Genomic DNA, 17,218 nt, shown 5'->3' with positions numbered 1-17,218 from the left:
GCCGGCGCGCAGGCCCTCCCTGACAGACGCAGGCGCAGAGACCGCAGCGCGGGGCTGGGGGCGGATCAGGCCTAGCGAGGGCCTCGGGCCTGGGCCGTGGGCGAGCCGGGGAGAGGCCCCGAGGTGTGGGAGTCCGTCCCGAGGCGGCAGTGGCGGCTCCTGGACGCTCCTTCCCATTTTCTTTCCTTTCCCCCCAGTCTTCTCAGTGTGATTTTCTTGGTGAGTGATTTGAGGAGAAAGAAAGGGAAACTGTAGAAACCGGTCCGTTCCCATCGCATGCCTTTCCCCTTTTCGTTTCTTCCCCTTTCCGCTACTCCGTTGTGATATCAACTGTGTCTGGGCGCATTTTCCCCACTGCTTCTGCCTGGGCTGCCCGGAGCTCGCTCGGCTGCCCTGCTCACCACCTGCGGGAGTGCGCGCCCACGTCCCGCCTTACGCCCATCCACCTGTCGCGCTGAGGTCCTCCCCGGCCTCCCTCTTTCTCCTGCGCCTCGCTGCTTCTCTGCTCCGCCCGTTTACCTCTTAGTCGGGTCCCTCCTCTTAGGTATTACTCCACCGACGTGTGGACTGGCTGTTTTTAAAAACAGCAGCCTAAACCAGAAGGGGAAGCTTTTTTAAATGGGCCCTTGAATTTTTGCTTATTTTGTTTGTTTGATTGATTGGTTGCTGTCCCTTTTTTGATACTGTCTTCTCAGAAAAGGTTTTATTCCGTTTTGAACCGCCTGGTCTTCCATAAGCCTATTCACGTAAGATTGCTGAAAGAAATTCATATAGAAGCCTTTGCCACCCCGAGTCTCTAAAAGGCATTTTGGCAAGATTTGGGAAATAAGTTATTTGGTTTGAACCAAACTTACAGAGGCCACTGCCCACAGGGAATAAAGACGGTCAGAGATAAAAGATAACACCAGTGTGGGTCGGCTCACTGCCAGGGTGCTCCTTGGGGAGAGAAAAACAGCACGATTGCTTCATTAACCTTTTAATTCCTACTTAAAAGGCTATGCAGAATATGTAGGTGCTGATCATTTGGGACTTTTAGTGAATTTCATTAGATAAGAATACATTTAGTTTTTTCTTATCCAGTTAATCAGGTTTTTATCTTTATCCCGTGTGCTTAACATTTTATTTCAGATGGGTGACACGTTGGAAATGATGCTCCTGTTCACATCAGATTTTCTACTTTTTAAAACTTTTTTTTCTGTGTGTATATACCACTTTGTCCTTTTCCTTTCCCCTTTATGTTTTTTTGGGGGGTGGGGGTTCTTTTTGCTTAGCATGTATAAAGAGAAAAAATCTTTTTCTAAAGAATACATACTAAACTTTGAACTAAGGACTCCTAATGATAACACCATTAGCCAATGGATGGTCATTGGCCTAAAGCTTATAAATATTCTAATGAAGAAACACTTTGGGATGTTTTATATTATTCAGTTCCTAAAAGAGCCAGTAAGTGTAAAGCCTGTTACCTCCAGTTAGTACCAACCGACCTTAGCTACAGTCCTGACTCTTTGGTGTTACCAAATACAGTAATTTCACAGAAGACAATGTATTTATTGTGGTTTTAAAAATACCAAACAATTTGATCTCACTATAGTATATTTAGTTTACAGTCTTGATGAAATTGTTAAATCATTTAGAAAGGAACTTTTTTCCCTTAGATCCTTGGTCTATAATTCTGCTTGCCTTTTGAAAACATATTTACAAAGAATATATTTCTGTTTTTTATAATTCCCTCAAAATAGCAATACTGTTAAAGAAAATATCTGTGTCCAGTATGCCCGCCAAGAATTAGTACTGATATATTGTCAGAGGTCATGAACCTTTTGCATAAAGGGCTACGTAATATTTTAGGCCTTTGCATGCTGAATGGTTTTGGTCAAAACTGCTCAACTCCACTGTTGTAGCTCAAAAACAGCCAAAGACAATACTAAACAGGTGAACAAATAAATAAGCAAAGTTGTGTTCCCATAAAACTTAATTTACAAAAAGCGTGATTATCCAGGTTTTGCACAGATTTGGCCTGTGGGTTATGGTTTGCACAGACCCCTGCTATAAATGCTTGTACATACAAATTTGAGGTTTTTTGCTAAAGATTAATCTAACTTACTTAGATGAATAAAATGGGCATAGGTGGGAATATAAATAAGACAAGGAGGAGGAAAATAAACCCTGTGTAAGAGATATTCTTTGTAATACTTCTAAGTTACAGAGTTTAAAAGGATACTTAGGAAGTCTTGAATTAAATACTCAAGACCATTAAGAGGATATCCAACAGCAAAAGAGTAGCCACAGGAAAGGCTTAATCAGCTTTGATACTAAATAGGGGCAAGGATGAGGGTTGAACTTGTAAATTCTACTTTTGATTATAAGAGCCCTGTGATTACAACAGGGCACCGGAGTGTATGTTCCTTCCACCCTTTCCACCTTGCTATTTCTAGGTAAGTTAGGAGCTGACTGACACAAAGGCTTGATATGAGAAGATTTTTGCTCAGTGTTCCAGAGCGGAATTTTACCCCCTGTGATTAGTTTATGTCAGTATATTTGCATTTTTTAAATTATGTATTGGGAAACGATTTATTGCTGTAAAAATGCAGTCATTTTTAAGAATTTTAAAAAATCAGGATGTCTTACTTCTTAAGACAATGGACTGGATTAGTCATTCTTCTGAGAAATTTAGATTGCATTAATATAGGGTGACAAGCATACTCAAGACATGAATATTTTCAGAAGTTTATTGAACTATAGCCAGTCCTCATCATAAAATAATTTTTAAAGTGCTGTGTCTTATGTTTTATTTTGGAATAGTATGTTTTAAATGAGTGAGAAATGCTAAATCATCCTGACTAAATAGGATTTTGATGATTTCCCAGAGGAATTGGAAACTAGGTAATTTTATAATGGAATTGAAAAATTCTTCTCAACCATTCTGGAAGTAAAAATTGACAATGGGTATGATTTTAATTGATGAGCAGTCATCTAGTGTGACCTTAGGAAAACTTCACTGTACATAGGTTGCTGAAAATTAATATGGTTTTTGGTTTAAAAAATGTAAGCTTATTAGCATTTATGGGAAATAATTTGAAAGTGATTTAAAAAGTGATTTCTTTACTTTTTTTCCCTTGAATTCTTTATTCAGTTTTGATCAGCTTGCCACAGTAAAATTGTTAAATTTTGTGTCTTGAGATCAAAGAGTACGTGAATCATTATGTCCATGTGGACATTGTGTTTTTGTATTTTAAAGTTCTTGCTGTGACACTGACACATTACTGCCTTTTCATTTGTCTGTTTGAATGGCAGGTGTCTATTATGTCTAGAAAGTAGCCAGTGGGATTAGTGGATCAAAAAGCCCCACTCTAAGTGATTAGTAGGAAAACCTACTTAAAAAGTATTACTGTATAATGTGCTGGTCTTCCATCCTCTGAGGAGTTAGAGAGTAGGACTAAAATATTTTCATGAGGAACGTGGCTCTGCAAAAAATACTTCAGGATATTGGGATAGTAAAACCTGAGTACTTTATAGCCAAGTGATTTGGTCTAAATACTGCTTTTGTTTTCTGACTCTTGTAGTTGACTTCCATTTAATTGGAAATTGTTTTGTCTGTTGCCTTTGCAGTGTCACAACATGGCTTTGAGTCAAAAAGGAGGATGATACGCAGTTGATCCTCACTTTTTGCAGGTTCGACATTTGTGAATTCTGCTCGCTAGAATTTATTTATAACCCCAAGGTAATTCCCTGTAGAACCTGTGCATTCGTTCATGGACACACGCACTGTGGCGAAAGATAGGAGTCTCCTGATGCGCGTGCTCCAAGCTGAGGTCAAGCAAGGTGATGCTGTCTGCCTTCCGGTTTCAGCTCAAATACGGCCAACAAGTGTCCTTCTCCCATTCTATTTAGTGCCACATTTTTCACATTTCTGTGCCTCTAGTTAGGGATTTTGATGTTTACAATGGCCCCCAGAGGGCTGAAGTGTGCTTAGTGTTCCTAAGGCAATAAGGCTATGATGCACCTAACAGATAAAATGTGCGTTAGATAAGCTTCATCCAGGCATAAGTTAGAGTACTATTGGCTGTTCAGTGGTATTGAATCAAGCATATATATGTACAAATTACATATTAAAAATATAAAAAATATATAAAATGTCTTTAAACAGAGACATAAAACAAGGTTATATATTGATCAGTTGGCAAAAAGGTGACTAGAGGCTCACAGGAACCTAACCCTGTATTTCCCCTAGGAGCAATGAGAATATTCAATATTCACTAATTTAGTACTCACGGTGACTTTATAGAATATAACTACCATGAATAAGAAGAATTGACTATATTACTCTTAAGTAAACCTAGTTTCCAGATGGAAGTTACGTAGTGTGGGTATTATTCATCTTGCCTTTTGGCTGGCTTACAATGGATGTTGAAGCCCTAAAATTAATTTGAGGCTGAAATGTTATAAAACAAAATTCAGTATGTTACTTAAAATAGAATTCATCTTCTTTATTTTTCTTTAACAGTAATACTATTTGTTTACATATTCTAGCCCTTAACAACTCCCTTCTGCTACTGTATCAGTAAATAATACTGATACAGAATTAAATTGAACTGTCATAATTTTCTATTTTTAATTCATATAAAGTAAAGGAAAACTCAGGTTACAAGAGATAAGGTGAATGAATGATGCATAATGTTTGTGTTACAGTCTTCTACTTTTAATAGTTGATGGTGAGCATTGTAGTAACCAACACAAAGTGGAGAAGATCAGTTAAAAGATTTAATGTTCATAAAAACAAACCAGCTACTCAGGTAATATTAGAATGATTGCTAATACGGACATCAGAAAATTACACATTGGGAAGTAAAAAAAAGAACACACACTGTGATGTCATAAGCCAAAGCCTCCTGAATAGGAGGTTAATCAGGTTATTTTATAAAGTGCCTTCAAAACACCTAGTGTTCTCTCCTCCAGGAAAAATAACTAGTGTTAAAGTACTTTACTAGAATACAGTTCAATAAAAGAGATTGCTGAAATGGCTCAAGTGTACAGTTCTCTGGTCCTTGGTTTACTACAGGAAGAGAATTAGACTGCACAGCAAAACAGTTCTTGATTCATGGATAAGTACCATTATTTTCTCTGAAGGTTTATAAACTAACCAGACCGTAAAAAAATATACTTAGCCTTGAGTCTAGGTATTCTGATTCAAATTAAATGATTTTGGTCCACTGTTTCTGCATGGCAGTAATTAATATTACCATATATGAGAATATTCTTATGTGCCAGCCACTGTGATATGTGCTTTGAATTTATTATAAGCTCAGTTAAGTAGCCAAGAGGTACCTGTATGTGGCAGACACTTTATTTGCACTTTTTACAGTAGGTTATCATTACGTACAAATCATGTAGTGATTCAGGTGGATAAAACAACCGACAAGAGAAATTCACACACTCATTTTATAGCTTTAGGCCACAGATTTAAATTTTTCTGTCATCCCTAAACATCCAGTTAAGAAATGAAAATTTTAGGTGTCATTGTGAACGATTGTACATTTGTTATTATTTGGTAATATTACTCTTTCATATTGCTTGGTGGAAAAAATTCCTTCAGTACGGTTTAATAAAATTTCTTTTGTAAGACACAGATATTGGAAAAAAGTATCTTAATCTTTTAATAATAGATTTGGGGAAACGGGAAAGGGGTCAATTGATTATTTGTCTATACTTTAAAATTTTTAGGTAGATATTTTAATAATAGACCAGTCTATGTGTGGAATTTTATAATATTGTATGCAGTGATGATTAACTTGAAAATTTTTCTATTATAGACTCCGTTTTTTTTGCTAAGATTGACTTTGCCTCAGCATCAACAAACTCTTCATCTAAGATTGGTTCCTGTGTGTCATATATTTACAAGTCAGTGGAAATTACAAGTCAGCACATACAAGCTGAAAAGCCAAATAAGGAAATGTAATGCTTCTCTTGACAGTTCTAATTTAACTTGTAAGTTAAATTCGGTGTTAGTTTAAAGTGGTTTAAATGTTTAATTACAGAACACAGTATTACAGATAATCAGAGTAGTAAATGATTGAAAGTTTTCAGAACATATTTAAACATACCACCTAATATTTAATATGGCTTAGTTGTGGAACGTGTGAAAAGCCCCACTACATGTCTGTAGAACTCCTGTAGTGAATTTACATGAACATTGCAGCAGTTCCTAAATTGCATTTTGCACACGACTAAGAATTTGACTTGTATGGCTTACATTCATGTTTTAATGGTGAGTATATTTCCAAAGACAGGGATCTGACTAGCGTGGGGAATTGCAGAGCTGCTCTGCATGCCAGAATAATTATTTTCTCTCATCACTGGAAGCATTCCTGAGGCTTTTTTTTTTTTTTTTTTTTTTTTTTTGCTATCACTGTAGAGTCTGGAATTTGAGTTAAGTCTCTCCACTGATCATGTTTAGAGGACAGAAACAAAAGTGACAGTTTCATGCAGATAAGGTTATAGATACGTAGCCTTTGACTTTGCTGTTAATTATCAATTTTTTCTTAACTATTTGCATAATATTATACCTTTCATTTTAGCTTTGTAAAAGTCTTCAATATGAAAAGTATGTAAGGATGATCTTTTACAATATGCATATAAAAGACACATAAGACAAAAAAATGTCATACCTTTGCCCTATCATTTGGGAAGTTATTTAAGTGTTTTGTAAGCAAATATTTTAGCCTGCTTCCCTGTTGTGAATTTTATAAGAAACTTATAAGTCTGTCTACATGTTCATACAACTAAAGAGAAATATGAAGAATATTACTCAGCTTTTGTGAATTGCAAGTAAATAGCATTCCAAATAATCCTTGTTTATATGGGTTATAAACCAAGAAACAATTTTCATTAGAGGAAAAGAACTACTACTCTGATTTGTGTGTGTGTGTGTGTGTGTGTGTGTGTGTGTGTTTTAAAGCCTCTATGATAAGGCATTTTCTGAATAAAGTGTTGCTTATAGTTACAAATTTCTAAAGCTTTGATGATTCAGTCTTGAGATCGAAAAGATTATTAAGAGGATATCTGTAATATTTGAGAATTTGGGTTTAAGTACTTTTTAAATGTCCCATACATTTGAAAGATTTCTAAACAGTTTATGTACAGTGGACATGGTTATTTTCAGTCCTGTTGGGACTTTAAGTCCGTTGAAATTAGTAACCAAATGTCTTTTTTGTTTTTATGTTTTGAAAAGGGCTAAAGCCAGTTTTTAGGTTGACTTGGGCAGAAAAGTGAAAAGAGAATGCTCCACTTTAACCGATGTCCGCATCTGAAACAAATAGCCCAGAAATGTTTTCCTAGTGTACATGTTAGAACGGATAAACATGTGCAGCTGTTTCTTTCAAGAACCTTTGCACTTGCAGAATTCAGGAAGTCATGGCACTCAACCCACTCTCTTGTTGGAGACAAAAATATTATCCTGATGGGACCTCCTGGTGCTGGGAAAACAACAGTAGGCAGAATAATAGGTCAGAAACTAGGTTGTTGTGTCATAGATGTGGATGATGATATCCTTGAAAAAACCTGGAATATGAGTGTGTCTGAAAAATTACAGGATGTTGGTAATGAGCAATTTTTAGAAGAGGAAGGAAAAGCTGTGTTAAACTTCTCTGCATCTGGAAGTGTGATTTCCCTTACTGGGTCCAATCCAATGCATGATGCTAGCATGTGGCATCTGAAGAAAAATGGGATAATTGTATACCTGGACGTACCTCTAATAGATCTAGTCAGTCGTTTAAAATTCATGAAAGTAGATAGGATTGTAGGTCAGAATGCTGGCACATCTATGAAAGACTTACTTAAATTTAGAAGACAGTATTATAAGAAATGGTACGATACCCGTGTTTTTTGTGAAAGTGGGGCTTCCCCAGAGGAGGTAGCTGACAAAGTGCTTAATGCAGTTAAAAGATACCAAGATGTGGACTCAGAAACATTCATTTCAACAAGACACAATTGGCCTAAAGACTGTGAGCAGAAGGTCTCAACAAAATTCTTTAGTGAAGCAGTGATTGAGGGGTTAGCTTCTGATGGTGGACTCTTCGTTCCTGAGAAGGAGTTTCCAAAATTAAACTGTAGGGAGTGGAAAAGCCTAGTAGGAGCAACCTACATAGAAAGAGCACAAATACTATTGGAAAAGTGTATACATCCTGCTGACATACCTGCTGCCAGATTGGGAGAAATGATTGAAACTGCTTATGGGGAAAACTTTGCCTGCTCAAAAATCGCCCCTGTCAGGCACCTTTCAGGCAACCAGTTCATCCTGGAGCTGTTTCATGGACCAACAGGATCATTTAAAGATTTGTCTTTACAGCTTCTGCCTCATCTGTTTGCACACTGTATTCCACCAAGCTGCAATTATATGATACTTGTAGCTACGTCAGGAGACACGGGCAGCGCAGTCTTAAATGGTTTTAGTCGTATTAATAAGAATCACAAGCAAAGAATAGCCGTGGCCACATTTTTCCCTGAAAATGGAGTAAGTGATTTTCAAAAAGCACAAATAATTGGCAGCCAGAAAGAAAATGGGTGGGCAGTGGGTGTCAAGTCAGATTTTGATTTTTGCCAGACAGCTATAAAAAGAATTTTTAAAGATTCTGACTTTACTGGCTTTCTTATTATGGAACATGGAACTATCTTAAGTTCAGCTAATTCCATCAACTGGGGCCGACTGCTTCCCCAAGTAGTTTATCATGCTTCTGCATATCTTGATCTTGTTAGCCAAGGATTTATTTCTTTTGGAAGCCCGGTGGATGTCTGTATTCCCACAGGAAACTTTGGTAACATTTTAGCAGCAGTGTACGCCAAAATGATGGGAATCCCTATTCGAAAATTTATTTGTGCCTCTAATCAGAACCATGTTCTGACTGATTTTATAAAAACAGGACATTATGATCTGAGGGAAAGAAAAATAACTCCTACCTTTTCACCGTCAATAGATATTCTTAAAGCTTCGAACCTGGAACGACATTTACACATGATGGCTAATAAAGATGGAGGGTTAATGACAAAATTATTTAATCAACTAGAAGAGCAGCAGCACTTCCAGATCGACGAGATGCTAGTCGAGAAACTTCAGCAGGATTTTGTAGCCGACTGGTGCTCTGAGAGAGAGTGCCTTGCCGCTATTCATTCCACCTACAGTACTTCAGGGTATATTCTGGATCCGCACACTGCGGTTGCAAAAGTGGTTGCGGACAGAATGCGAGACAAAACTTGCCCAGTGATTGTCGCGTCTACAGCTCATTACTCAAAGTTTGCACCTGCTATCATGCAGGCTTTAAAGATTAAAGAAATCAACCATACTTCGTCAAGTCAGCTTTATTTACTGAGTTCATACAACGCATTACCTCCACCTCATGAAGCTTTATTAGAAAGAATGAAGCAGCAAGAGAAGATGGAGTACCAGGTCTGTGCAGCTGATGTGGACGTCCTAAAGAATCATGTGGAAAAACTAATACAAAATCAATTCATATAAAAATGTTTTGAGTAAAATGTTTTTTTCTGGTGATAAGCATGCAATAATAAATCACAAACATTGATTTGGAGTACGATAGTATTTTCATTTTTTTTGTAAATACATCTATACGTAGGCCTGTTATCTTTTGGAATTTCAATAACCTAGTCTCGGTGACTGAACATCGTACCTGCACATGCTGCTTGGAACCTTATCATCTAGAAGTGACAAAAGGGTAGCATAGTGCATGGACCTTTGTGCCGTTGTGCAGTGCTTTGCACTCGTGAGGGATATGTCAATTTCCACTCCCTCATCCCACTTTTAAGTGGACCAAAATGTCTGCTATTCACCCTGGCAATTAAAATATTTAAACAGTCGTTTTGTAATACATCTGTAACCATTACTAGGCTTGTATTGACTAGAAAGAGAATTTATCATTCAAATGGCAAACTTGTATGGAAGAAGTAGTAAGCCCATCTCTTAAGATAGGGCCAGTGTTTTTAGCTCTCCTCAAACTTCACATTTTTGACTGCAGTTAATGGATCCTACATGATCCAAATTAGATAAGTGCTTTGTCCTTCACATCCCTTTGGATAGCTATAGTTAGGGTGATGCAGTTTGAAAATCAAGACACATGATTAAAATCTAGGATGTAATTATCAACGGAACTACTTAGTAGTGGATATAGAAGTAAAATTACTTATCTCTTTCATGAGAAAAGTTTTCCCAAAATTCAGAGTATTTGAATCGTCTTAACAGAAGTATGCTTATAGTTATAGGTGGCAGTTTTTCCGTATTATTTGGAATCCATTCCTATATAATTTGCCTATTATTTCTCTTTATAATGAACATTGTCTCTTTTGGCAACTGAAATCACACACAATCATACACACACATTTAGCTTTCTTTTCTTGGTAGTAACTATAATTTTAACCATGATTTATATTTGTGAATTTCCTGGATATTTTATTTCTGAATTAAAGATTGCCACTAAAAGGATCTATAGTGTAATGGACTACTCTCAGCCACAAGATGGCATTCCTAACATAATTTGTCTTTGCTGATAACGTTCTGCTTCATTTCCTAAGAGACCTACCTCTGTGAAGAAGCATCTTAAAAGTTGTAAAAAAAAAAAAAAAAAAAAAAGCTGAATGAGCAGAAACAATTTGTTTAAAAAATATATAAAAATTCAAACCAGTTTTATGTTAACATTAGATCTCTGGTTTGTTTCTACAAAGTTCTAAAACCAAAAATTGAAAATCAGAAGCAGTGACAAAATAATGGGAGGACTCAAAGTTCACTTACTCATGTGTTCTTATTTTGTTTACTTATTTTTTGCATATCTTATTTTTTTTAAGAATATCTGTTTTAAGTAGATGGCATATTTAGAAAATGCAGCTAAATGTTTGCTGTGTGTATAAGAATGCACTATTTCTAAAAGGAGGACAAAAGTTTGTTTTTTTTTTTTAAGACATGATTTATGTCCTTGAGAACCGTAGTTAGGGAGACAAAAAAATCATGCACGACACAAAGGAGTTACTGCAAGATAGTTGATGAGTAAGTAAAATATTAGTGATACAGCTAAGTGTTGTAAGGATTAAAAGAGGCAAGTGTTGCCATGGAATAGTCAGAAAACGTTTCACCCAGGACGTAGGATCTGAGGTGAGTCTTGAAGGATGGGAAGATTTTCTAGGTGAAAAGGAAGGGGAAATACATTCTAGGCAGAGGGAAGGGAAACGAATTAAGGTGAAATGCCCAAGAGAACGCTGGCATTTATTTATCTGTAGTCCGTTTGTTCTCACTGCCCCAACCTGTTACTCATGCCTTCACTTCTCCAAGCCAGGTCTGTCCTTTCCCTCTCAGCTGATAACCTTGCCTCATTCAAGAGGAGCAAGCTACCATACATGATGGACTTGCGTTTACAGCGACTGTATGAATCTGTGCCTGTTTCTATCCTTCCTTACTGCCCTTTGGCTGAATTAGTCGTGCTCCCCCTCAGTTCAGAGGCGAACCTCTTCAAGTGTGCCTTGCCTAATTAGCCATCCCTGCTGTTCCTCCACCTTCTCCCCTTTGATGGAAATGTTCTGTGTCATTCAGATGCTCTCCATATCTTAGAAAGCACAAGAGCAAAACAAAATCTCTGTAAACATTCATATTTCTTCCTACCTACTCTTTTATTTCTTTATACTCAAGATGAATGCTCTTCAAAAAGAGCTGTCTACATGTACAGTCACCATTTTCTTGCCTCTCATTTTCTCCACTTTGTCAAGTGATGCACAGTTTAAGAATGAATAATAAAACAAATACCCATGGTACTCACCACCTTGCTTTGAAAGTAGAACATTACTCACATCTCTGATAGCCACACTGTCTTCTCTTTGATCACGTGCACTTCTCTCCCCCAGAGGTAACTATATCCTAAATTTTCTATTCACCATTCCCTGGTTTGTTTTTATAGCTTTTCACTGTTTAGTTTTTCCTCTCTTTGAATTTTATGTAAATACACTCACACTGCATGTATTTTTACATGACTTTCTCTTGCTCAAAAACTTTAAAATTCATCCATGCAGGTGAATGGAGCCACAGTTATTAATTTTTATTACTGTATAATAGTCCATTGTATGAATACCACCGTCTATCCATTACCAGTTAGTGGACATCTAGATTGTTTAAGTTTTATCTGTTCTTATATGCAGTAGGTACACTTTTGTAAAATTTGTGTTGAAGGTTAGTGAATATGAACTGTCAAACGTTTGTGCTTCTTTCTAATAACGTGTAAAAATCGATATCATATCTTGGCATTATTAGAAATGCTTTATGAAATGAAAATTTATTATCAAAGTTCTGGCTCTGATTATAATTTCTAGCTTTAACTATCTTTGAAATTATTTTATAATGCCATAACTATAGTGAAAATAAGATTTATGAGGAAAAAATTAATATTACATATTAATAGAAAATCATAAAATATGTTTCCATCAAAATAGAGTTTAGAAGGCAATAAATTATTTTGTTTGAGGTTTTTGTCAGATTGGAATAGCAAATCACTTTTAAAAAGAATCACTTATGCAAATACTGTTTCACTCCTTTAAATAATTTATAAACCTTATGTAATTCACACTACTTAATGTTAGTTTTTTTTTAAAGGCCGTTTTCATGTGAATCTCAAACCCATGAAAACATAAATAGTATAGCTTTTGCCCCTGTCCAGGAACATGAATAAAATCTACATATGAAATATTTATTTGCGTGGACCCTGAGTGTGTGCTCCAACCATTAAAATCAGTAGTTTCATCTCTTGAAACTTTAAAACAAATAGTCTCTTTCAAAATCAAAGTTAGCATAAGCTCCTCTGAGTCAAAACAGCAGAGCCAAGAAAGTTTCCAGTGTCATACAAAAGTGACCTGTCAAAGACAGGAAACCGAATCAGCATGTCTAACAATATTCTGATCCATTGGCATTTTTTTCACCAGAGCTCTACATCAAAAAGTTGAATTTGCTTCCAATAGAAGGCTGCATTAGTCAATCTAGCTATTTTTCTTTTAAAACTCTTTTATTTCTGAGTTCTTATGACTTTCTTCTTCCAAGTGGTGATAACAATCGTCTTGAGGAGTCACTGCACTGAAGTTACATGTGCAGATGTGTCACTAATTAGGTTATCATAATAGACTTTATTGAGATTTTAGTGGCCTATAATATGCAGAGTTAAAATGGCAGGTTAAATTTCATTTATTAATAATAGGAGAGCTTATAATTTAACTTACTTAAATCCATAATGAATTGTTTTAAATAAATTTTCATATTTGGTGAATGAGTTCTAAAATTAGTCAATGTAATATCATCTCATAGCAAGTGTAATGGTATCCTTACAAGGCTTTTTGAACAAATGCTTTGTTGTTGTTTTTTTAAAATGGAAACTTTGAGATCCATTCTCCGGAGTTCATGAGAAATGCTAAAACAAGAGAAACCTCCAGAAGCCATCTGAACAGTTTCAAGTTAATGAAGTTAATACTTTTTGACGAAAAGGCATCTTCTGGGCACTCTATGACACAAATATTAACACATGTTGATTTTTAATTGTTTAATTGTATTTCAGATTAAACTAGGCTTATTTGTACTCATAGTAATATTAAAATTTAATTATGTGCTCAACAATGGGTTTCTTTCAAAGCCATGTAAAAAATACTGTTTTGGGTACACTTGGCAACATGTGCCCCAGGGTGGTAATCCACGTGATAGTACATCTTTTTCTTTAAAATTAGAGGACTTCTGGGGCGCCTGGGTGGCGCAGTCGGTTAAGCGTCCGACTTCAGCCAGGTCACGATCTCACGGTCCGTGAGTTCGAGCCCCGTGTCGGGCTCTGGGCTGATGGCTCGGAGCCTGGAGCCTGTTTCCGATTCTGTGTCTCCCTCTCTCTCTGTCCCTCCCCCGTTCATGCTCTGTCTCTCTCTGTCCCAAAAATAAAATAAACGTTGAAAAAAAAATTAAAAAAAAATAAAATAAAATTAGAGGACTTCTGTGTTTCAAAGTGTTTTGTGTACAGCATTCATTGTCTCTTGTTCTTATTGAATAACTAGTATTTTGGAAAACAACTTCCTGGGTAAGATTTAAAGTTTTAATTTTAGCGCTTTGAAGAAAGAACTTGAATATTCTCACCTGTTACCTAAGATATCTTCTCTTTGGCCAAATAAAATGGCGACTCATCTGGTAGGACCTGAAGTTGACATAAGGTTTTATTTTGATTTGGGTTCCAAAAACATAATTCGTCAAGGATACCTGTTTTCCCTTCATGGGTCTCAGAATTGGATCGACATTTCTTTTACCTATTTTTAATGACTGCCAGTCTCTGGTAAAATAATATTGATTATAAACATTGATAAACTGCATAATATTTTAAAATTGGGTCTATAAATTAGGAATTGTAGAAAGAGAGGGCTAAATAAGCTGCCCTTGGGCTCAGAGGTGGAGGTGTGTTGCAGGGTGAGATTAGCTGGCAAGAGGAAGTTTCTCATCTCCATAGGTTAGGGGGGTGTCAGTACTTATAGATGAACTCTTGGGGGAGAGGGAAATTCATCTTTAAATTTCTACTGTAGTAAACACAAGGTAGTGATTACTAAATGTTTACCAAAAGATACTGTGTCTTACTTAAATTTGGTCTTTTCTGGACAATTGATCTCCTTTTACCTCAGTTTCTCTATGTGTTATAGATGGATAATACTTATAATTTGCCCCACTCTTTGAAGAACAATGTCACTGAGATTAGTAAATAACTAAGCGCACCCTCTTTGGAGTTAAACTGCTATATAAATAATTTCTATATAAATGTTCTATAGTGACTTGGGAATTAATTCCTCAACTGGGAGTATATGCCCTTGATCAGGAATGCTCTAATGAATTACTGAAAATGGTAGTCTAATATATTCGGAAGGTAGGTGGTTTATTCCCAGGGCAGTAGATTTCAAACTATAATGCACATCAGAATGAACTTGGGTATGAAAGACACTTGCTGGGGTGAGCACTTGGTGTTAATACACAGGGGATGAATCACTGGAGTCTATTCCTGAAATCATTATTGCACTATATGCTAATTTGGGTGTAAATTAAAAATAAATAAGTAAATAAAAAAATTAAAAAATATGTAATAAAACAAAGAATAAACTTGGGTCCTTGTTAAAAATACTGATTCCTTAGGTTCAGGCTTAGGTTCTCGCCCATCAAGTCAGGAGTAAGACCTAGAAACTCGTATTATATGTTTATTATTTATTTATTTATTTATTTATTAAAAAAATTTTTTTTAACGTTTATTTATTTTTGAGAGACAGAGACAGAGCGTGAAAGGGGGAGGGGCAGAGAGAGAGGGAGACACAGAATCCGAGACAGGCTCCGGGCTCTGAGCTGCCAGCACAGAGCCCAACGTGGGGCTCGAACCCACAAACTGTGAGATCAAACTGTGAGCTGAAGTCAGACGCTTAACTGACTGAGCCACCCAGGTGCCCCTAGAAACTCGTATTTCAAAAAAGTATTTATAATTATGGGAACATGCAGATAACAAACTTACCACGTTAACCTTTTTTAAGTGTACATCTCTGTTTTTAAGTGTACAGGACTGTTAGGTATATTCACTTGTTGTGCAACCAATCTCCAGAACTCTTTTCGTCTTGCAAAACTGAAACTCTATACACATTGAACACCTCCCCATTTCCCTCTCCTGCCAGGCCCTGGCAACCACCATTCTACTTCCTCTTCCTATGATTTGACTACTCTAGTTATCTCATATAAATGGAATCATACAGTATTTGTCCTTTTGTGACTGCTTACCTCACTTAGGACAATGTCCTCAAGTTTCCATCCACGTTGTACCACATTTTGTCTGTCTGTTCATCCACTGGCGGTCACTTACATTGCTTGTACATTTTGGCTATTGTAGATACGGCTGCTATAAACATGGGTACAAATATCTCTCCAAAACACCACTTTCAAGTTTCTTGAATGTATTTCCAGAAATGGAGTTGCTAGATCATGTAATTCTATTTATATAATTTTGGGGGGGGGGACTGCCATATTGTTTTTCATAGCAGCTACACCATTTCCTATTCCCACCAATGGGGGCTTGTATTAGTTTTAAATTGTGCTTTTAAAAACAGAGTTATACATATACTTAATTTTAAAAGTCAAACAGTTTTGAAAAGCTGAGGAGATGGCAGACTATTGTCCCCAAAAAAACATCTCCAGTATCCTGAGATTTGAGCTTTTTTTTTTTTTAAAATGTTTGTTAATTTATTTTGAGAGAGAGGGAGAGTGAGCAGAGGAGGGGCAGAAAGAGAGGAAGAGAGAGAATCCAAGCAGACCACTCTGTCAGGGCAGAGCCCAACGCAGAGCTGGATCCCACAAACTGAGAGATCATGACCTGAGCCACAATTGATGTCGGACCCCCAACTGACGAAGCCACCCAGACGCCGTCCCAATCCTGTTTTATGTTAGGAAGAAAAGGAAGGAGGAGGGAGTTGAAGTCAAAAGGTGACTGATATCTGTAGACTTTGAAGAAGGTTGAGTAACTTCTTTGTCCTTAGTCAGTTGATCTTTGCATACAGGAATCTGTTCATGTCATTCCTGTAAATCTTAAACATAGCATAGTCATTTCTGTATGTATTTCTCTCCTCAGGTGAAGTAGATTTGGGGTAAAAAGCACTTTTTGCAAATCCTAGCTGTAACATGCCTACTTGCAGGGCTAAGCAGAAGTTTCTAAAATATAGATCGCAGCAGCAAGGGAAATAGATGCAACATGGAGTCAGACATGCTAAATTCCTTCCTGGTACACATATTGGCACATTATTCCTGCTTTAAGGAAACCTGTTTCAACTATGTTTAACCTTTTCTTCTCAAATTTATTTGTCAATTGAAAGGAAAATTATAAATATTTTTCAGGACATACTTCAAAAAGTGTTCGAATAGGGAACTAAAGGCTGAGGACTTTGAAGAAGTTTCATGGATCTTAAAGTAGTGCCTCTACATCATTTTTTTTTTTAAGTAAGGAAACAATTTAATCCAACCTATTTGAAAATAAAAGGAAAACTAGACAATAATGAGTACAACATAAAATTTGTAGGGATGCAGTTACAGTGGAAGTCAGACATGTAAGGCTTGCAATGCATTTAATACGTATGTACATGTACATGTATGCATATATGTGTGTATATGTATATATACGCTAGAAAGAGAACTTATAACTCC

General features: G+C 36.5%; 1 protein-coding gene across 3 annotated transcripts; it reads left to right on the top strand.

Moving 5' to 3' along the window:
- Positions 1-104: 104 nt before the first annotated feature.
- THNSL1 (threonine synthase like 1) lies at positions 105-9,581 on the top strand. 3 transcript variants are annotated; one of them, XR_008419439.1, is made up of 2 exons: positions 105-219; positions 3,610-4,138. XR_008419439.1 is itself a non-coding variant. In XM_019432605.2 (2 exons), exon 2 carries the CDS (start codon positions 7,277-7,279, stop codon positions 9,506-9,508), a length of 2,232 nt encoding a protein of 743 aa, XP_019288150.1. In that variant the 5' UTR covers positions 117-219; positions 7,229-7,276; the 3' UTR covers positions 9,509-9,581. The 3 variants fall into 3 exon arrangements, 2 of the variants coding, with proteins under 2 accessions (XP_019288150.1, XP_019288144.1); XM_019432605.2 differs by lacking the exon at positions 3,610-4,138 and adding an exon at positions 7,229-9,581 and having other exon boundaries at positions 117-219; XM_019432599.2 differs by lacking the exons at positions 105-219; positions 3,610-4,138 and adding exons at positions 4,564-5,985; positions 7,229-9,581.
- The last annotated feature ends 7,637 nt before the right edge of the window (positions 9,582-17,218 follow it).

The sequence above is a fragment of the Panthera pardus genome, unplaced genomic scaffold (assembly GCF_024362965.1).
Source record: "Panthera pardus isolate Hobbes unplaced genomic scaffold, ASM2436296v1 HiC_scaffold_6, whole genome shotgun sequence".
Taxonomy (NCBI): Eukaryota; Metazoa; Chordata; class Mammalia; order Carnivora; family Felidae; genus Panthera; species Panthera pardus.
Note: the sequence above shows the minus strand (reverse complement) of the source record. Positions and strands in the feature narration are given on the sequence as shown.